Here is a 22,038-nt window from a genome sequence, read left to right on the forward strand (position 1 = left end):
ATGGCTAGTCATAAGGCATGACTATTTTTTCTTAGCATTACTTCTATCTCTCTGTATTAAAAAGTTCTTTCTCACTATAGTTCAGAAACCTTTATCCACTGGCAGCTCAATAGGGTTTTGGATTTGGGTTTTGGGGGGGTTTATTTCCTACTTTTAAAGAGCCATATATAAAGCATCAATGATATGTACCTGGAAACAAAACAGCATACACTGTTTTCTTTCCAGAACACAGGAAATAGTCCTTAACTTTTTATACATTTCACATTAACATAAACAAAATGCCATGTATGTTTTAAATATCTATACATACAATATACTTCCTATGATTAAGGGACACTGTCACCTCAGAAACACCTTTATGTCCCGCAACAGTCAGAAAGAAACCCCAGTTCTAGAATTCAAAGAAGTTAACAAGAAAATGCATTTTCTTGTTAGTTTTTTAGTTTATTTTCTTCTGCTTATAGTCTGGGTTCCGTTAGTTTAATCATTTCTTTTACACTGTAATTGATAGTTTCTTTCATGCTAATAAGTTTCTGGTAAAAGAAAGGGCTTGTATTGTGACAGTACTTAGATGTGATTTAAGTGCTTTACTGAACTGAGATTAAAAAGTGGGAATAACTTTAGCAATACATTCACACCAAAGCATGTTTCTATAGAGGCACAGCTTCTATTTGCCTGGAGAAAAACTCACCGAGGCCTGTTTTAGATTTTTCTCCCTGTTAGCCTGCTGTTCCTCTCCAAACACTGACACTGGTAGCCCCCAACAGACTATGAGGTTTTGAGATCTCTCAGCTAGTTTTTTTTCAAAAAATTAAGTATCAGAAATCCTTTGCTTAATATGACTTCTTTCTATACATGAGAATTAAGAGCACAGAGCTCAAAAGCAGATCAATTTCTAGTGTTGCATTACAAGTCCTGACCAGCACAAAATCTGAACTCTCTCTCTCAAGTCAGGGATAATAACCCACCTGCTTACCACCAAGCTTTCCCCAGCAAACATGAGATATTACTTGGAGCACAGATTGTGTCCTCAGCTCCCATATCAGTAACATTCCTCAGGTCTATCCTTCTGACCATAAGATTGTGTATCACTGAGAATGCACATGGCTAGCAAGACAATAATTTCAAAATTTATTAAACCCTTCTGGTTTTATGCAGCATCTTAGTTCATTATTTGGTGTTAATGAGAAATTTGCACCTTTGATTTATGTACAAAAGTTACTTGTTGGAAACAACTCAAAACCAATCAAAAGCAAGCATGTGTGTTTGCATGTGCATGTATGCGTGAACACACAGAATCATAGAATGGATTGGGTGGGAAGGGACCTAAAATTAATCAAACAGCTAGAGACTGGGTGGAAAAGTGATCCAGAGCAGTCATGCAGAGAAGGACTTGGGGGTGTTGATCAATAAGAAACTTAACATGAGCTGGCTTCAGTGTGCGCTCATAGCCCAGAAACCAACCATGTGCTGGGCTACATCAAAAGGAGCATGACCAGCAGGTCGAAGGAGGTGATCCTGCCCCTCTGCTCGTGTGAGACCTCACCTGGAGTATTGTGTGCAGTTCTGGTGTCCTCAACATAAAAAGGACATGGAACTGTTGGAACAAGTCCAGAGGAGGGCCACGAGGACAACAGAGCTAGAGCATGATTGCATATGAAGACTGGCTGAGAAAGTTGGGGCTGTTCAGCCTGGAGAAGAGAAGACTGCATGAGGACCTCATAGCAGCCTTCCAGTGTCTGAAGAGGGCCTTCAAGGATGCCGGAGAGGGACTCTTCATAAGGGATTGTAGTGATAGGACAAGGGGTAATGAATTTAAAGGGTGAAGTTCAGGTTAGATACAAGGAAGAAGTTCTTTACAGTGAGGGTGGTGAGGCCCTGGAACAGGTTGCCCAAAGAAGTGGTAAATGCTCCATCCCTGACAGATTTGGAACAGATTGTCAGGAGATGCAAATGGCTCTCCACCACTTCACTAACTACAAGTCCCTTTTCACAGCAGAACAAAGATTCTTGGCTGAAGCCAGATGAGCAGAATTCCCACTACAACAGAAATTGATTGAAAGCTACAGGAAGGACAGGTTTCCTTACTGCCCATGTACAGAGATCTGATACAGACCAGCACAAGAACTTTTGTCTAGGCTAAGAATTCTGTAACAAACATTCCCAAAATCAAATTAATTAATTTAACCTTTGCTTAACTTCCTCTAAAAATCTCTAAGATTAGCTGCCTCATCTGATGGTGGCAATTCTGGAACACTTCCAAATACAACACAGGAGAAGATTAAGCCTTAGTGATAAACAGTAGAAAGGTTCCACAAAACACATATCCTGAATCTTAATTCAGTGCCTTAAGTACCTTTATTCTCAGTAGCATTACTAATAGATTATAAATTTTGTACCATTCAGGCTTATATATTCATTATTTGACAAGGGTGAGGATGGTATATATCTTCTAATGCTAGTCCTAGTCCATCTTCATAAAAAGCTCTTAATATTAATGAAGGTAAGTTAGACTTCTGAACCAGAGATGAATAGACAAGCTATGCTAGTCCATACCACCTGAATACCCCACTGAGCTGCCTTCACAGGAACACATCATCTACATGTTGTCAGAATACACTCTGACATAGTGTAGAAGCATCAGTGCCTATACCCAAAAGCAAACACTAACATGAAAATCTTCAAGGATCACATGTCAGGCAGATCTTTAAAGAAATTACTCAAAAGATTAACCATTACATTGTACAACTATTCATCCAAAAAGGTTATTACCAAAGGTCTGATTTACTACTCCATTATATCAATTTGACATTAATTTTAATGATTCTTACCCCTTGGCCATTTCTAATAGACATCTGTACTTCCAATGTCCAGAAAGTCTGGGATACACAAAGAACTATTTGTCCAGGCCACTCTCTTACCCAATTAATACGTGCAGTTTTTGGATAAGCTTCAAGTGCCTCCCCAATGACCTAGACAGCAAAAAAGCACACTATAACTACATGTGAAAGCAGGTAATATTCAGATTTAGAATTTAGGTTAGATTGTGTTGAATAATCTGGATTCAGCCTCAAAAATTCAACTCCATAATAGTGATAATTTTGCAAGCAAATCTGTCAATAAAGCTCAAAAGCCCAAAACGTCATAATACGAACAAGTGATCACACAAAATTTCTGAGAATTTCTCTACACACTCTAAAATGATTTTTGCCTTCAGATACATAAATTTTATACATCCAACTACAATGAAACTAGAAAGCAAGCACAAACACAATTTAGTTAGAAGTAGCATCCCACACGGAAAGTATTCTCATCTATTAATACTAATAAAACCCCAGAGCTTTTAATTTTGCAGATGATATTATTTAAACTTGCATCTAACTTCAAGTGTGTTTTCTAATACCAGAATGATTAACCTGGTTCTAGTGCTGCTCAAAGATAATCACAATGAAATCAAAACTTGCACTGGAAAAAAACTTCCAGTCTATACTAACAGGTCATTTTCCTCTCATTAATAAAACCCAAGAAAGAACAGTCTTATTATCAACAAACCCCTCAACAAATTTAGATGGCTCCTCAAACAGTGAAAACAACCTGAGTGACTATCTACCACTTGTTTTGCAGCTCCAAGCCTTTTTGCTTTTAGCAATCTATATACACAATAACTTAAACTAAAATATATATGCCTATGAGGGAAAAATGTGTCTGTATTGACATTAAAACTATGTAAATGTTATCCATTGTAGACCATTATGAAAGTTCTGCAGTCAAGGGTAACTGCATGCAGATGGTGATTAAACATTTCTTAGTCATGCACCTCAGTTTGTCCATGTATGCATCAGATAGATCAGGTTATTCACTTTATTCTGTACTGCTATGCCACTACAAAAATTAAACTCTTGTAAGAAAGCGTGTGCACATTCAATTACATCCCTTGACATTGAAAAGGACCACAAAAAAGACGACAATAGAGATGGTTAAATATACAACGCAGCAATGAGACACTGTAAACACTAGAACAATAAAATCTGAAGAGTTAATGGTCTTGATTAGCCATAATTAAGAGAAACAGTAAAACAATGTCCTGGGTTTAACAGGAGCACTCATTTTTTCTCCTTAGTAGCTGGTGCAGCGCTGTGTTTTTGACTTTCGGCCTGGGAACAGAGCTGATAACAATGATGTTTTGGTTTGGCCAAGGACTTTGTGAGCCTCATGCTCTGCCAGGGAGGAGGGGAAGCCGGGAGGAAGCAGAGACAGGACACCTGACCCAAACTGACCAAAGAGGTATTCCATACCACAGCACGTCATGCCCGGACAGGTTACTGGGAGTTACTCGGAAGAGACTCACTGCTCAGTCGGGCTTGTTCAGAGGGTGGTATCGTATTCTCTTCCCTTGTTATTTCCCTTATCATTATCATTGGTGGTAGCAGTAGTGGTTTGGGTTATACCTTAGTTACTGCACTGTTCTTATCTCAACCCATGGGAGTTACATTCTTTCGATTCTCCTCCCCACCCCTCTGGGGGGGTGGGGAGTAGACTGCATGGCTGACTTGCCAACAGGGTTTAAATCATGACAAACGAGAAAAAAAACCAAACCTGGGCAAACTTTCAGTTTAATCTTGTCCCTTCATGCAACACCAAGTGGCATCAACCATCTCTGGCTAAGTGACATCAACTGACATCAGCAATCTCTGACAAAAAGATCCTCAGCGCAAGTGTTTTGTACTATTTAAAGAATTTTAGATAAGTTTATGACCAGTAATTGACACCAGAACTAAAAAACTGTGTAACCTTTAAAGACTGAATTCATTGGTTTAATTTTGAGGCTAGGTGCAAAGAATAAAAAGTGATTCCAGTATACGTTAATGTTTACTGAAGAAATCATTAGCCGAGAAAAGAAGAGGTTGGGACTTGTTACCTTGTGGACAGACTTCAGCATAGCTTTCTCCAGTTCAACCAGCCATCTTTCAACCTGACCTCTAGCTGCTGATGTCGAGATTGTCTCTATGAGTTCCACAGTCTCTCCTTCATGACTTTTAATGTGTGTAATATCTAATGCATCAGTAAATTGCACTTTTGCAATTCCTTCATAACACTTTTTCAAATGAGGTTGTACTCTAGAAAACAAAAACAGTATTAAACAGCTACTGACAATTTTTTTCTTGCCAATACTACCAAAGAAGAGCTAACTAAACAACCAAAAAGTCCTGAACCATTTTCTTAAATGATTGTTCCAACTTTGTTAAAAAGTTTATTCTCACCAATAATTCTTGTGTACTAACCCTGCAAGATGCTTACCACAATTCTGGAAGATGATTTTAAATATGTAAAATATTACTTTTAATCCCTGTAACATATAAAATGGTAAAGATAAACAAATATCCTTTAACTGCTAACCCACGTAGAGTACACAAAATGCCATTATTTATACCTTCCCAGCAAACTAGAGTAATTATCAAGGAATGCAAGTAAAGCGACAGGTATGACCTTAACACAATACCTTTTCCCCACAAGATCTCTTGCCCTGTTCATTGCACTGTATGAGTATTTCTCTGTGAATGAGTCGGCATTTTGTCTTCATTTTCCTCCTTATTTTTGCATAACCTTGCACCAAAATCACTAAACACTATCAAGTCTCTGTTTCCTTGTGCTCTTTTTTTTTTTTTGACAGACCAGTCAGTCTCACCTCTGTGCCTGCCAAAATCTTGGAGCAGATTCTCCTGGAAGGCATGCTAAGGCACATGAAAATCAACAAGGTGCTTGGTGACAGCCAGCATGGCTTCACTAAGGGAAAATACTGCCTGACCAATTTGGTGGCCTTCTATGATGGGGCTACAGAACTGATGGACAGGGGCAGAGCAGTTGATGTCATCTACCTGGACCTGTGCAAAGCGTTCAACACTGTCCCACACGACATCCTTGTCCCTAAATTGGAGAGACATCAATTTGATGGATGGGCCACTCGGTGGATAAAGAACTGGCTGGATGGCCGCATACAAAGAGTTGTGATCTATGGCTCAATGTCCAGCTGGAGACAAGTAACGAGAGGTGTCCCTCAGGGATCGGTGTTGGGAACAGTCTTGTTCAACATCTTTGTCGATGACATGGACAGTGGGATTGAGTGCACCCTCAGCTAGCCTGCATATGACACCAAGCTGTGTGGTTCAGTTGATACGCTGGAGGGAAGGAATGCCATCCAGAGGGACCTTGACACCCTTGTGAGGTGGGCTGATGCCAACCTCATGAAGTTTAACCATGACGAGTGCAAGGTCCTACACCTGGGTCAGAGCAATCCCAGGCACAGCTACAGGTTGGACAGAGAAGAGATTCAGAGCAGCCCTGTGGAGAAGGACTTGGGGGTGCTGGTTGATGAGAAAATGAACACGAGCAGGCAGTGTGCGCTTGCAGCTGAGAAAGCCAACTGTATCCTGGGCTGCATCAAAAGGAGCGTGACCAGCAGGTCAAAGGAGGTGACCCTGCCCCTCTACTTTGCTCTTGTGAGACCTCACCTGAAATACTGTGCGCAGTTCTGGTGTCCTCAACATAAAAAGGACATGGAACTGTTGGAACAAGTCCAGAGAAGGGCCACAAGGATGATCAGGGGACTGGAGCACCTCCCATATGAAGACAGGCTGAGAAAGTTGGGGCTGTTCAGCCTGGAGAAGAGAAGGCTGCGTGGAGACCTCATAGCAACCTTCCAGTATCTGAAGGGGGCCTATAGGGTTGCTGGAGAGGGACTCTTCATTAGGGACTGTAGTGATAGGACAAGGGGTAACGGGTTAAATCTTAGGGGAAGTTTAGACTGGATATAAGGAAGAAATTCTTTCCTGTTAGGGTGGTGAAGCACTGGAATAGGTTGCCCAGGGAGGTTGTGAATGCTCCATCCCTGGCAGTGTTCAAGACCAGGCTGGATGAGGCCTTGGGTGACATGGTTTAGTGTGAGATGTCCCTGCCCACGGCAGGGGGGTTAGAACTTGATGATCTTAAGGTCCTTTCCAACCCTGACTATTCTATGATTCTATGATTCTAAGTCTGCATACTGGGAATCAAACCTGAGTTTCTCCACATACAGCAAAGGCTCTAAGTGTAAGATCACTTCTGCAGGAATCATCACAGAGTTAATTCGGTATAAGAAAGGCTTATACTGAGTTACGCTTTTTTTTTAACACACTCATTCAGTATAATCCTGAATGTGGCTGGGGAGTAGAAATCCCAGCAAGAGTTAAAACTTGGCAAAAAACTTCTGAAATACTTTAATTAGGACTCCTCCTAAAAAGATAAAGCTCAGGTCAGCAGTTCCATGTGATATTCGGTTTTCTAGTGGGAAAAATCAGCATGTTCATTTTACCATGAATTATTATGTGGATTTCTGATTCTGAAAACCAGTGTATGGAAGGGTTACTAGTTTAGAAAACAACTGAATTTAATTACCCATATTAAAAATTACTCTGCGTTCACCTATCATAAAATCTAACAAGCAGATACTTAATGCCACAACCCTCAGTGAGAAAAGTCAGTTCTGGGCTCAGAAAAACAATATGACAAGACTACCTGCATGCACCATGAGTCACAAATATAACTATTAAAAATTACTATACCGAGTAGGGTCTTTGGTCTCTGAAAGGATCTCAAGGAGTTCATCATTAGATAAGAAAAAGAATCTTGGGAAAAACAAACGCTTCTTCTCCAGGTATTCATTAAGTCCTCTGAGAATTAGCTCCATAAATTCATTGCACTTTCTCAGTTTTTCCAACATACTGTCCATTTCTGCTACTGCCAGAACGTGCTTGTCCTGGAAAAGAAATTATTCCAGATAAAAATGTTAATGCCTTCTTAAGTAAGTCAAAAAGCACTGCAGCAATTCTTAAGCAAAAAGAACCTTTATTTCAAATTCTGTTTTACCCAAACCACTGCCAGGTTTACAATTTACTAGCCACCTTCATTGCAAGGTTCACTGGAAAACTAGTTTGGCAGTTGGTATTACAATAATTTTTTTGTAAAACGTAAACTGTTACTGTTGAAAATGATTTTCAAAACAGAATCAAGTCAAACAACAGATTTCCCATCATTCTGTTGGAGCAACATCAATTTACACTGATTGGATTACAACTGGATTATGCAACTAAGTAGCATGAACAATTAAAAGGTTTTGAAAGATGTTTCAAAGTGTACTTTCATGACAACAATGCAGCCCCATCTTTCAAGTGGTAACCATCTCACAGAGTTCAATGCAAAAAAAAAAGAAAGAAGAGCTTTCCTTCCATATAAAGTATATAAATATATATTTGAAATTATAAGTATTGAAATGACAAAGTTGTACACAAGCAACACTGACACTTCAGTACTAACAACTAGCAATCCAGTCTGAAAAAAGCTATTTTCTGATCGTAATTAATTTACTTGCTTGCATACGTTTTCACTAGCAAAATGAGGAAAGATATACTTGCTTTAAGAACATCAATTATATTTTTATTTCTTTTTACAGTAATTTAAAAAAAAATTACAGTATTTCTTTTTTACACCTGGCAATATACACTACTGGATAAGCACTGGGTTTCTTTTCTTTATACACTGTGTCGATGACAAAATGTATATTGACATATTGTGCATTCCAAATGCTTTCTACTGCTTTCCATATTAGCCTCTCAAATTAAATGAAAGCTACTGCATAAGATGAAAGTTTTCTGTTAATACAAATAAAAAAATGATTTTGCAAAAGACCTAAAGGTTTCCAAGCTAAGAGGCTTTAAAGCAATACAGCTGTCTGAACACCAGGTACTAGCATTTAATAGACCTTATGATCAATTTATAGCATAATCATCATTGCATTTTTTAATCTTGCTCACCAAGTATGGGGTTTGGGAAGCAAAACGCTACACACACTGAAAAGGAGGAAATTATACAGATTTATGATGGTGGAAGCCAAACCAAGCAAATGCTTCTACTCAGTTCCAGTAGGCTTGGATTCACCTGTGACTGAATTTATTCAGTTCTGGTTTAGTTCTGGTTCAGGCCTGTGCCAACACATTAACTGACTTGTTAACTGTGAACTGATTCAAACCCATTCATGTTGCAGTATGTAATGTTTTATAATTACAAAGTTCTGGCAAAGAAACAGGGAGTGATTAACCCCAATCCCCTGTTCAACTTCTGAAATTCTGGGAGTACACCTTCTGCCATATCAGCACCTAAATCACAGTGCATTTCCCCATATGGGGCCGGAATGACCATAGGTGAGATGGAAACATAGCTAACTAGAACTCCTAGATCCTCTCTGTTTTGCCCAGTGAGTCTGCACCTGTAAGTACACACCATAGAAGATGGTATCCAGGATTAAAAAAGACACAGGTATATTCAATAAGAAACACCAAAGAGATTGGTAGGGAGAATTGCAGACTAGTCAGTCTACTGAAGGCTTGTAAGAACTGCTGACAAAGACTACTCCAAACAATGGACTGCAGAAATCAAAGATGTATCCAGACTATTTCCATTTTGAACAGTTTTGTCAGAGACCATTACAAATATAGAATGCCCCACTCAGAAAAGTCTCTGATGGGGTTTGCAGAACAAGAGTCTCACAGAACAGAAGTATGGGTGACTCAGGCTGCAAAGGATGAGAGGTGAGAGACAGGCTAGACAGTTGTGCAAAGCCCAGAAGGAGCAAAAGGTATCTATCCATAAGAAATAAACTCTTCAGAGGGTGACAATGCAGATCTGACCCAAGAACCTGACTACTGTTCAGCTTCAGTTTGGAGAATTTAATAATAAATTCCAAGTTCAGCTTCAGTTCAAAAACTCACAAGATTTTGAATTATTCACAATGTGCTTTCAGCATTGGTTCAATTCCCTGCTCATGTTACACATATACTTCTAACCTACTGAATTGTATGTTTATCTAACTGATCATCATGAGGGTGCACCACCCTAATACAATAATTGCAGTGTTCCTTTGTACTACATTACCTTCTGTCACTTGCCTCTTGCATCACACCAAACCCAAACTCAATAACTACATACGCTTTTCATCTATACATAGACAATTAAGCTGTCAGTATACAAATATAGTTCATAATTGGTTTTCTAAAACAGTTTTTTATGCACAAGCAACTGTGTAACTACATGTTGTCAGCAGAAAGAGGTTTTGTTCCCTTTCTTGGTGTTATTTATCATCAACAAATAGAATTAAGTGCAACTGGTAAAGCACATCAAAGCTGTGTTGCCAGTTTTATAAATGCAAGCCTTCCTGCTTGTTTTCTCTTTCATATGAGAAAAAGTCAGGAAAAAAAATAATTTATGTCTCAACACAGATTTCCTATTTACAGCTCTGCTAAGGCATGAAGAAAAAAAAAGGTAACGCCATCATTCTCAGTCTTATGAAACATCAGTGTTACTTACTTCGTCTGCAATACTGTGAGTGACAATTAAGGAAAAAACTATCAGGAAAACAGTATAAATCAAATGTATAAAAGTAATTTGAGTACCCTATTAAGAGACCATCACAAACTCTAGTTTCCAAATGTAATTTTTAACATATCATAGGCTCATATGCAGGCTCTATTTTTTTCTTTCTTTCTTCCCAACAAAGACAGTAAAGCTTCAGTATCCTAGAGTTTTTTAAATGTATGCAAATCACTAAGTAACTTAACCCTCATTAATATGCATTGCTTAAACTAGGTATTTAAAATTAAGGAATAACGTGTGATTGTTCAAATTTGTGATGAAAAGCTAAGCAAATAGAGGATTTTTATAATACACAGCAATTTTATAGTACAATGCAAAAAAGCACAGACAGACTCAAGTTAGCTGTATGATGTAAGAAAGGCCATCCATACATATTGGGGAAGAGCATTCTTTTAAGCCATGAAATTAAGCACTATATTTGTGGAAACAGACTGCCATCTTCTGGAAAACAATGCCTGCTTGTTTAGCCAAAATCAACTTGAGATTGTTAAACTTCTAGTCTGGCATTTACATTCTCCTGTACAAAAAAGAGATTCATCTTTTTTTCTGCAGTGATAACACATATCACATTTAAAAAATACTTTGTATTCAATTAGCACTGAATATTTGAAGATTTTCTCAAAAGAGATCATTCAGCACACAGTATCCAGAAATATAAATCTAACTACTGAAACAAAAATACATTCTTACGAATTGATTCTAATAACTATGCTAACTTCTGGAAAGCGTCAAAGCAGACTGACAAGACAGTAACATTTGAACTGCCAAGCATGTGCAGTAATAGCATCTGAAAATTGCCTTATGTATGGATTTACAGTAGATGAGAATAGTACTTTTGAAGCAAGTTAAATATCTAAACAGTTTAAAGTTACAGAGGCATCTCTATCATTCAATATGCAAACAGCATTTTTCAAATGGAACAATCAGTACTGGACACAGTGCTCTAGACGTGGCCTCACCAGGGCAGGGTAGAGGGAGGACCACCTCTCTCAACCTGCTGGCAATGCTCTTCCTAATGCAGCCCAGGTTATCACTGGCCTTAGCCACAAGGGCAGACAGCTGCCTCATGGACAACTTGTGGTCCACCAACACCCTCTCCACAGAGCTACTTCCCAGAAGGTCAGCCCTTATCTGTACTGATGTATGGGGTTATGCCTTCCCAGGTACAGGGCCATGCACCCTATGAGAAGACACTGGGAGAGCTGGACTTGTTCAACTTGGTGAACAGGTTGCCCAAAGAAGTGGTAAAAACTCCATCCCTGGCAGCATTCAAGACCAGGCTGGACAGACCCTTGTGCAACATCATCTAGGGGGAGGTGTCCCGGCCCATGACAGAGCGGTTGGAACTAGATATCTTAAGGTCCTTTCCAACCCAAACTGTTCTATGATTCCAAGTGGAAAGTGAAGAGCCAACTTCTCAGCAGTGCAACAAGGGGCAATAGATAGAAATCTTTGCCTGGGAGGTTCAGCGTGGACATTAAGAAAAAAAGTATTCACTAGGAAGGTACTGCAGCACTGAATTCTCTGGAGGTAATTCCAAGAAATGTCTGTCCTTGGAGATTTTTGAAATTTGGCTACACAATGCTGTGGCTGACCTCATGTAGTGCTGGCAAAAGTTCTGCTTTCAGAAACAAGTCAGGCTAACAGTGGTGGCCCGTCCCAATCAGTGTTTCTATGGTCCTATGTGAAACAGTTCTGCAAAATCATTTTTTAAAGAACCTAAGAAAGGAGGCTAAGATGAAACAGAAAGCAGATTACTCTGTTATCAGAACATACTACAAATTCACTCTATATTCTTAGGACAGCAGTACTTACCTCTAAAACTGATTTCATTACTTCTTTCCATGTCCTAACCACAGTAGTGAATCGTCTACTTTCTTCAGGCATCTGAGCCATGTTGTCGGGAGAACTGAAAATTGGCTCCAAATAAAGCCAAGTAGCCTGTACCTTCAGCCATTCATCCAGGATATCCTGTACCAACAACAGCTTTCCTTCCCATTCCCTATAAAACAGTATTAGTTTAAATGCATGAATTGATACTTCCTGTAAAACATTTTCAGTTGTCCTGGTTTCATCCAGGACAGTTAATTTTCTTCCTAGTAGCTGATGCAGTGCTATGCTTTTGTCTTCACTCTGAGAACAATGCTGATAACACCCCAATGTTTTACTTGTTGCTCAGTAGCACTTACCTGATCAAGGTCTTTTCAGTCTCATGCTCTGCCAGTGAGGAGGGGCACTGGAAGCTGGGAGGAAGCAGAGACAGAACACCTGATCCGAACTAGCCAAAGGGGTATTCTGTACCAGAGCATGCCCAGTATATGAACTGGGGGGAGTTACCAGGAAACCCGAATTGCTGCTCAGGGTGGGCTGGGTATCCGTCAGCACCTGGTGAGCAACTGTATTATGCATCAGAGTTGTTTGTTGTTGTTTGAGTTTTGGTTTATTTTATCTCTCTTTTTGTTATTTCCCTTTTCATTATTATTATTGGTGGTAGCAGTATATTATACCTTATTTTAATTATTAAACTGCTCTTATCTCAACTCATGGGTTTTATCTTTTTTCTGATTCTCCTCCCCGTTCCATTGAGGAGCAGGGGGAAGTGAGCAAGCGGTTGCATGGTAATTGTTAGCTAGTATTAAGCCACACCAGCAGACTGCTATAGTCTTTTTGGAAATTTGCATATTCAGCAAGTACAACAGGTATGTTTTAAGATACCAACAGAAATTATATTCACCTAGCCTGATTTGCTGCACAAGAAGTCTACAGTAATCGCCTCTGTTGATTTTGCTTTTACCAAGAGCTAGAGAAAAATGCAGCTTTCCAAGAGGTAAGTTAGGCAGCTCAGTTAATTTGCTTCCACCAAAAATGCACCATAATGAAGATGAGGAATTTGGAATAATCTCTGGCAGCAATCCAGAATTCTACCTGCTTTGTTGGGTTATTGAGAAAAGCAACCATTCTGTTATTGCCTAGATCTCAAAGTCTGAATTAACAGTAATAGCTTACATTATTAAAAATGCTGTCACCAAACAACTCTTGATGAAATTACCGAGGCGTGCTTCCTCTTTTTCATAGGGAAAACCTACCATTTAACAATAATAAGAAAGGAAGTCTTACACTATAGTAGAGTAGTAATTAGAGAATTAATGCTTTGCATTCACTTAATAATGCTATTGGAAAGTACATGTCTGTATAGGTACATATATATTCATATTTATTAACACGTGCTAAAATCTGAAATAGCATTTCTGCAGGTTAATAGGAGTTTGGAGGTACCTATATAACTAAATAACTATAGCCCAACTTCAGGTGAAAGAGATAAAACCAGATTAAAATCTATGCTCAAAGATGGAAGTATGGAAATTTTAACAAGCAATGCTAAGTTTTAGAATTTAATTTTCTGCATTAAAAAAAATAAAATATAACCTTTCATCACTCTGCCGATATTTGTCTTCATTTTCTTTATCTCCTTACATAAGACCGAATATTTTTAATGAAGAGCTAAAAGATTCAGCAGTTTTATAATTTAGGTAGGAAGCTTAGACTATATTCTCTTAGTCTAGAACCTTTCCTTTTACACCTCAGTTATCTTTCACCTGGTAAAACAAATATAATGGTATGATGCATGTAGTACCTTAAGTACCAGAGCATGTTAAAAATGTTTAGTAACCTCTCCAATGCATTAGCACTTCCCATATTAATTAAAAGACTTTTTTTCCAAAATCATCTTTATGGGATTAAACAGCATGTAGGTGACTAAAGCTTTACCCTTTCAAAACGAGATTAATTCACTGCTTGAGGGGATAAATAAAATCAACTGAAGCCCCTCCAGATGAAGCAGAAAAGATTTCTTATTTGGTAACACTACTTGGTGACTATTAGAAAAACAAAAAAAAATACCTTATTCTCGTTTCATAAGGCTTAACAAACGGAGAGCCTCTCATAGTCTGAGTTTTGACAATGTGATCATCCAGTAACAGCTGAATATCATCCACAGATGACAAAATATAGCTTCCCGTGTCTCGATAGATATGGAGACTGAACTCCATTTCACCCCATTCAGAAATCATTTTCACTAAAGCCATCTCAAGTGAATGCTCTTTGCTGGCTGTTTCACTGATGGTCTCAAACTTTTCCAGGTATGGTTCAAGATTCATGTTAATATATGACAAGAGATTTGAGTCTTCAGAAGGAGACAGTGGTAAACCAACAATTTTTGACATCTCTTTCCAGTGCCTTTCTTGCAAACCAGGATTACAAATCACCTGGATTAGAGGAATATTGTGTTTGAATTCCTCTACTTTTGATCTAACCTGTCTTGTTATTGCTAATGCATTTGGAGAATTTTGGAAGGATTTTTCTAGTTTATACAGTCCCTGCCAGTAGCTTCCTACATCTGCTTCTACTTTGTCTGCATCCACTTCTGCAAATGATCCCTCTGTCCAGCCTTCATGTTTTCTGTTGAATTCAACAGCCATATCATAGAGACAAAGATATGGAGCAAGAGTATTCCGGATGCTTCTATGCTGAGGGAACTGAGATACTGGCCATCCAAAGGACTCTTCTTCTGAATTAAACTGATCCATCTGTTGAAATATAAATGAGGGGTGAAATACAAAGCTGTCTGTGATACCAGGTTGTTACAACAGGGATTAGGGAGGTTTTCTGGTGTCTTCAACAAGCTTCAAATTAAGTTTTGAGTTACTAAACCAGCAACTATAATTGCTGCCACTGACTGCAGTCAAAGCAAACTAACAGTAACAGCTCAGCATTCATGCTAGTCAATAGAGGAATATGCTTACAGATTAAAAATGGTACCTGGCTATTCCACTAGAATTTGCATTACCATGAAGGCTTTAACAGATGGGAGGTAATACTGAGCATCAGGAATTGCACTTCCAAGTACATAAAATTATAATTTCTACGCAAACCCATGTAAACTTAATTCACTCTTTCATTATGCAAAGTGCTGCCATATTAACGCAAGACCACATAGTAACAAATCACTGTGCTCAGTAAATTTGCAGTTTAAATCATAAAGCATGTATTTTATAACTGAATTAAGAATTATTTTGCCACATCTCAGTAACAGCAGTAATAAGCAAACTGATGATTCTGATAACACAAATATTAAAATTTATAATTTATACTATTGGACTATATTCGACTATAACATGTACCTTTTCACCAGCAACATCCAATTTTGCATTTAATGCTTGAGCTTTCTTCAAATACTTGTCGAGTTCCTGAACATCTCCAAATGTGCTAAATTCTTCAACCTGCTTAGCGTAGCTTTCTAGTTCCTCAGAAAATTGCTGACAGTGCATCTAATTAAACATCAAGCAAACACAGACCCATTTTAAAAAAATCACAATAAATTCTGTAAAAAAAGGAATAACTATTCTGATTTGCTACAGTAGGACACTTTATACTTAAAGAATATCCAAGATATCCAACATATTTGCATGAGTATCTATTCCACTCTAATAACAGAATTTGCCCCGTCTCCTGCTGTTATCTATAGTTATTTATTGGGCTGACAGAGGGTTCTGTGTCATAGGATATAGTCGGCCACAAAAATTTCTATTTTCTGGGATCAGAAATGCAGGTAAAGTGTAACAGTTTAAAAAATAAAAACATATAAACCAGTCCAGATCAAGATGCACTTACGTTACAAAACTACCTTAACAGCAAAATCACACTTAGAAATAAATGCAAGATTTGTTTGGCAGTTTTCTGAGCTATCACAAAAATTTCATATCCTGCCACTGACTTTAAAGGGACTGCTTATATATGGCTTGATTTAAGCCATATGTCTTTAAAGGATGTATCTGAATTTTACTATGTCATATACAGACAACTTTCATCAACATTGCTGGGAGTTCTGTCACCAAATAGCTTCCAGAGTACAAAATGTAAGAAGATGCGGCTTCTCTTGCAGTACTCATGGATATGTGAAAAAGAAACGAGTGGCAAGCTGGAAAAATTAGTTAGTACCAAGAATAATACAAAACTATCTACTTCAAACTTCTTTTAAAAATGTACGGGAAAACAAAAGTGGTTATTCAATCCATTATGCCATGTCCTATACAGCATCCAAAATTAGGAGCTCAAGGACTTTTAAAATATTGTCATCACAAACCTTAAGCTCTCCTTGAAACTGCACAGTTTTTTCTTCAACTATCTTCCTGTGGTCTTCAAAGATAGCTGGCATTCGATCATGCCACTGAAAAACACTACTGTTCAGTCGAATGTCTGCTGGTGAAAAGCTGATGCAATCTACCAGGAAAACAATGTATTTTACAGCATCCACTAATTTCTGCTCCAATTCAATTAAGTCACACGTTTGTATGTTCTTAACAGCGTCCTGGGGAATATAAATTAAAAATCAAGACTTTTTTTATATCATTTAATGACAAAATAATGCATGAAATAGTTAATAACTAAACTTTAAAAGCCAATTTTTTACAAGGAAAATTAAATAAATTTGAAAAAAACATGACCTGAAAAGGTGTTTATTCAGAACAGCATGGTACTAGCCATTTTAAAAGCATACAGATTTTTAATACAACTGCCCTACTAGCTATTTTATTGAATAAAACTCCAAAGAATGGGTGAAGCTGCATGCACAAAGGTTTGGAGTAATGGAAGCCAATCCAGACAGCCTGTTGTAAGTGCTGCAGGTTTGGGAAAGAAAACATTTTGCTACTGGCAAAAAATCAGTATAATAACCACAAGAGAAAAGAATGACACACTTCAGAAAGGGAAGTACCGCATGGCCCAATGTAAAATTAGGTCTTCCCTACCAGTAAGAATGTAAGGAATATAAGCATCCACTGTACTGCTCAGTATAATTAAAATAAAAATTACACTGTTCTTTCAGATCTCAAGAGATGGTAGTAAACTGCACTGACACACATAGTGTTCTGTATGGCACTCTTAGAACGACAACACAGACCAGTTTAAACTATAATCCTTTATGAAGCACCCTGAAACATTCTTAACAAGAGCTGTATTAGTAAAAATGTTGGCCAATTGGACAGATCAATAGTATACCAGTATATGTAAATACTACTTGATATTCATCAATTGAACATATAGAAAATTTTTAAATGATGACGACGTGACATCACTGGAAAGGCTTTTTAGGTAGGGATAAATTGTCCAGCAAATCTACACTTTCGCTCTTGTAACAGCAGTTTCCATGCTTCAGAATATACTCATTGGTATAGATCAAGAGAATATTTGGCTAGTAAAAGAATCCCCAAAGACTATTAAAACTTTTCAGCAATCAGACGGAAAAACTATTAGAAGGGGTTTCACGCTGGTACTTTTATTATATACTACCCATGATTACATGCAATTTGTTTATTCTCCAACACAAAATTATAGCATAGTGCCATACTCTCAGCACACAGTTCAACATCTAAAGATTTTACTTTTTACTTGAAAAAGTTACTTCAGTATATTCCATGATAAACTTTAAGCAAAAGTTCAAATCACTCGGACACAAATTTATCCAACCACTCAGAAACTCGATTTATTTTCAGCACATTTCTACATTCCACACATTTAATAGTGGGCACATACATCAGAACATTGCTGAACAGCAAGAGACTAAGTCACACTACCTTTCAAGTGCAAATATAAGTGCTTTGCTGATCTGAAGTTAGAATACATCAAAGAAACAGCAGGGTTTTGATTACAAAAGTAGTATTTGTAAGTGCGATGGGATTTTACAGTTATCAAACTGCAAACCCTACACCTGCTAAATTTTAAATCATCATTTAACAAAGGATGTAAAGGTAAAATTACTTAGTACAACTTGCCAATGAGTGTTTTTTAAAGTTTTCTCATGAAGAAATTAATTATTAAATACATACTAAAGTTCCATGCACCTCAGGTTTCAACTCTTTAATTAGTTTAGAATATTAGGAATGAATATTTGGAGTGTTCCACATGTAATTTAATTACTTGAATTTAATTTAGGAGAACTAAGGGGTATTTGCTGTTTGACTACGCTATCTGTTCAGAAGCCTGAAAAACACACAGTCTTAATTTAATTCTATTGGCATGTTGCCCGCACTACAGAAATAACTTGCTAGCCGGTTGCAATAGGCAGATGGGGATAGAAATACAACCATGCACTTATTCCGAGCTATCATTTAAAAACACATTGCTTCCTGAAAATGAGTGAAAAAAACTTCTAGGTAATATCTATATTACTAACTAAATATGTATATTGCTAACAGGCTCAATCACTGTTCCAGCCAGCCACACTGCTTGCTAGCATGCTCCCCCACAGGAATGGTCTCCAGTGCTCTTGATCACACATTCTTGCCAGCAAGGACTCTTTCATCATGGACCCCCAACATATCTGTATTTATTTACAGGTATACACTCACACACTATAGTGAAAAGCTCACTTGTTCTACCAGGAAAGCAATGCATATATCATATATGATACATATATATATATATATATTATAAACACGTTTTAGCAAACATCACTTGAGAAACACCACTGAAAAACTGTAGTGGTTTCTCTTCATGAGCCAGATGCTTAGTTTTTACTGTACTAACATATTGTGTGCACAAAAAAGCATGCACAATAGAAATTAAATAAGGATTACATGAAGATTAAAGGAATACATTGAATATTAATAAAACTATTATTAATAATATATCTAATGAAAGCAATATGATCAAATGTGCTTTATCTAATACTTTGAGATTCAGAGATTCAAAGGTCTTGTTCTAAGTTCAGTTTATTTCAATATGTTTTAGTGGCTGTCATAATAAAAAAAAACAAAAAAAAACAAAAAACAACCCTCAAAGATACACAGATCCAAATGGAAGAATTGCGTCATTGGCTGTGCTTAATAAATTGTGATCCCATCCACCAATTATGCAAACGCTTAATCTAGCAAATTTCTATCTTCCCTGCCGCCACTCAGTTGTTCTTGCAAACTAACTGGGAAGTGTTGCATTTTTAACAAATGCACTCAAACCCCACTAAAACAGCTCAGAAAATTGTGTTACCAAGCTTTTAAAGTGTACAGGTATGGGGGGTGGAGGAGCGGCACAGTTTTCAGCAACAAAATCACATAACAATGGAAGCATTTTCAAACATCTATTTTCAAAATTCTCTCTCCAAAGCAGGATTTTCTTTTGAAAAGCAGTTCATTTCTCACTCATTCTGAAAGATGTCACCTGCACCCCGAATGACAGATTGTCATTATTTTACCAAAATATCTGCAAGGTAACATGTTACCGACAGCCACTTGCCAGTAGGTCAGCAAAATTAGGAACACTTGTATTCCGTTAAAGAGAAATACATAACTCATCTTTAAGTGGCTCAGAAAAAGGTAGTTCTTCATGTATGTCATTATTGAAACAGAATCTAGCAAATACCATAAACTGACACATAATAAACCCCTGTACTTTCACCCAGCTGTACAGCAGATCTCCACACTGCATAACTTGTTCAAATACTTGTTTCTACAAATCTTCAGCAATGTTTTCTATGTGCCTTCCAACAGAAATGCACTTGAGTTTGTCACCATACTGTTTTTCATGTATTATTTCAGCTATTCAGATAGCAAGAAGAACAAATGCTTCCCCAGTGGTATGTACTTTTTTCTCTTACCATAGAGTAAAAAGAGGCTTCTGAGTCTTCTAGCACGGATGGTTACATTTTCTAGAGTACTGGATTAAGTATAGCATGACTTGAAACATCACTGAAAAACTGTAGAGGTTTCTTTTCATGAGCCAGATGCTTAGTTTTTACATGTTTTGCTAAGTGTGATGATTTCATGCTATCATTAACCAATGTCTCAAGGCACAAGAGACATTTTAGGCAAAGTTCATCATTAACAATAGCAAATGTGAACTCATACTTCAAATACTCTGGCTGATAATTCCAATTTGGTTTGGGGTTTTTTTTTGCCAACTAGTCAAATCTGATTAGAACCATCATTTTTACTTTGTAATGTGGACAATGCAGGGCTCGTATTAGGGATAGAAGCATCAGCTCTGACGCTTTCTCGATCACTTGTGCTCACATTATCAGTATTATCTTCAATCTACAGTTTCTTTGAGGGTATTTTACTGTGAGGGTGATGAGGCACAGGAACAGGTTGCCTGGAGAAGCTGTCTAGGGGTGGCTGCCCCATCCCTAGAAGTTCAAGGCCAGGCTGGATGGTGCTTTGAACAACCTGATCTAGCAGGAGGTGTCCCTGCCCTTGGCAGGAGGGTTGGAACTAGATGACCTCTGAGGTCCCTTCCAACCCAAACCATTCTATGATTCTATAATGATCTTTTTAAGCCAGTTGCCCATTTTGTGAGAGTTAGGTTAATTAAAACTAGGTAACATAATCCACAAATCTATTTAACTGGGCAGGCAAACTGCAATATATGGTAATACATTGACAGCAAGTGAAGAACTGAGGGTGCCACTGTGAATCCCCTTTCGCTGTGGAACACCCACTCTTTCTTCAGGAAACCTCACATATGTACATGACACAGGACCCTCTGACACATAGATGAGATCAAATATTGGTAAAGCTCAATTTCTTTCTCACTTTTTTAGATAAGAAGTAAATACTATTAAGTCATATACTTCAATGGATCACCTTGTGCACCCTCTGGGCTGCACACCCCCTACTTTGAAGAAGCCACTCTACAGGACTTTGGTCCATGCTAAATGGCACTCTTGCCAATAATGCAAGAGTGATAGCACAGACAGTGAACTACTCCAAATTGGCAGTCTGATCACAGCCATGGTGTTTTGGTGGGGAAAAACTAGTTTAACTGTTATGTATAAGGGCCAGGATATGACATTCAGCCTCATGGCCAAAGACCTGTCCTTTTTTATTTTGCAATAAAAGACACAGTGACACCAGTGACTTTAACAAGGCCAGGATCATACCTGTAAAGGGGGTAACCTGCGTATCTTAACTGCTTAAGGCCAGAGCAAAAGTATTAGTAGCTACTTGTATCTTGGACTCATGAAAAAAGAAGAGTACCTTAAGCTCCATTAGTTCCTGCGTGTTAGCCGGAAGAGAAAGGGCTTTTTCTGATATTCTCTCATACTCATCACATAGTCTGAAAAATACATCAAAAAACAGTTTGGCACTTGTGTTTTGTTTTAATCATCCTTGGACCAATCACATACATTTATAACAGCAGAAACAAGATCAACACATCCTTTGAAAATTAAAAAGATTCAACAGTGTAAACAAAATTAAATGCATTTCAATAGACATTTTCCGTTTGGGAGTTACCTCATATTTATGTCTTGAAGATCGTCAAGCATTTTGGAAATCACTTTTTCACGAATATTTTCTGCTCGCCTTCCCAAAGTATTTATTAAATCATCACAATGCAATTCAAACAATCCTAGACGGAGGCGCTGCAATACAAATACAACAGGTGTCAGAACACTGAAGAGCTTTTACCTGTTTTCTCTCACTGTCATAAGCAGAATACCAGGGATCTCATCTAGTAATTTAGTTAAACCATAAAATACTTTTCAAACTTTCAAGTGAAGAAGGGAAAGAAAAAGCCACAGTTGCA

General features: G+C 37.8%; 1 protein-coding gene across 3 annotated transcripts in view; it reads right to left on the reverse strand.

The window, feature by feature from the left end:
* DNAH7 (dynein axonemal heavy chain 7) overlaps positions 1-22,038 on the reverse strand; it is a 108,500-nt gene that overhangs the window by 69,583 nt on the left and 16,879 nt on the right. For 2 of the 3 annotated variants that reach the window (XM_057419911.1, XM_057419910.1), the window contains exons 13-21: positions 21,747-21,874; positions 21,489-21,567; positions 16,604-16,828; positions 15,642-15,788; positions 14,362-15,047; positions 12,277-12,463; positions 7,599-7,792; positions 4,919-5,117; positions 2,832-2,972 (exon numbers count right to left, since the gene is read on the reverse strand). In XM_057419911.1, the coding sequence (XP_057275894.1) occupies positions 2,832-2,972; positions 4,919-5,117; positions 7,599-7,792; positions 12,277-12,463; positions 14,362-15,047; positions 15,642-15,788; positions 16,604-16,828; positions 21,489-21,567; positions 21,747-21,874 (1,986 nt within the window). The remainder of the gene's footprint in view (positions 1-2,831; positions 2,973-4,918; positions 5,118-7,598; positions 7,793-12,276; positions 12,464-14,361; positions 15,048-15,641; positions 15,789-16,603; positions 16,829-21,488; positions 21,568-21,746; positions 21,875-22,038) is intronic. The other variant, XM_057419912.1, reaches the window with a different exon arrangement.

This window comes from Pezoporus wallicus, unplaced genomic scaffold, assembly GCF_028554395.1.
Source record: "Pezoporus wallicus isolate ANWC-B61680 ecotype Strahan unplaced genomic scaffold, APGP_CSIRO_Pwel_v1 contig_4710, whole genome shotgun sequence".
In the NCBI taxonomy this organism is placed as follows: Eukaryota; Metazoa; Chordata; class Aves; order Psittaciformes; family Psittacidae; genus Pezoporus; species Pezoporus wallicus.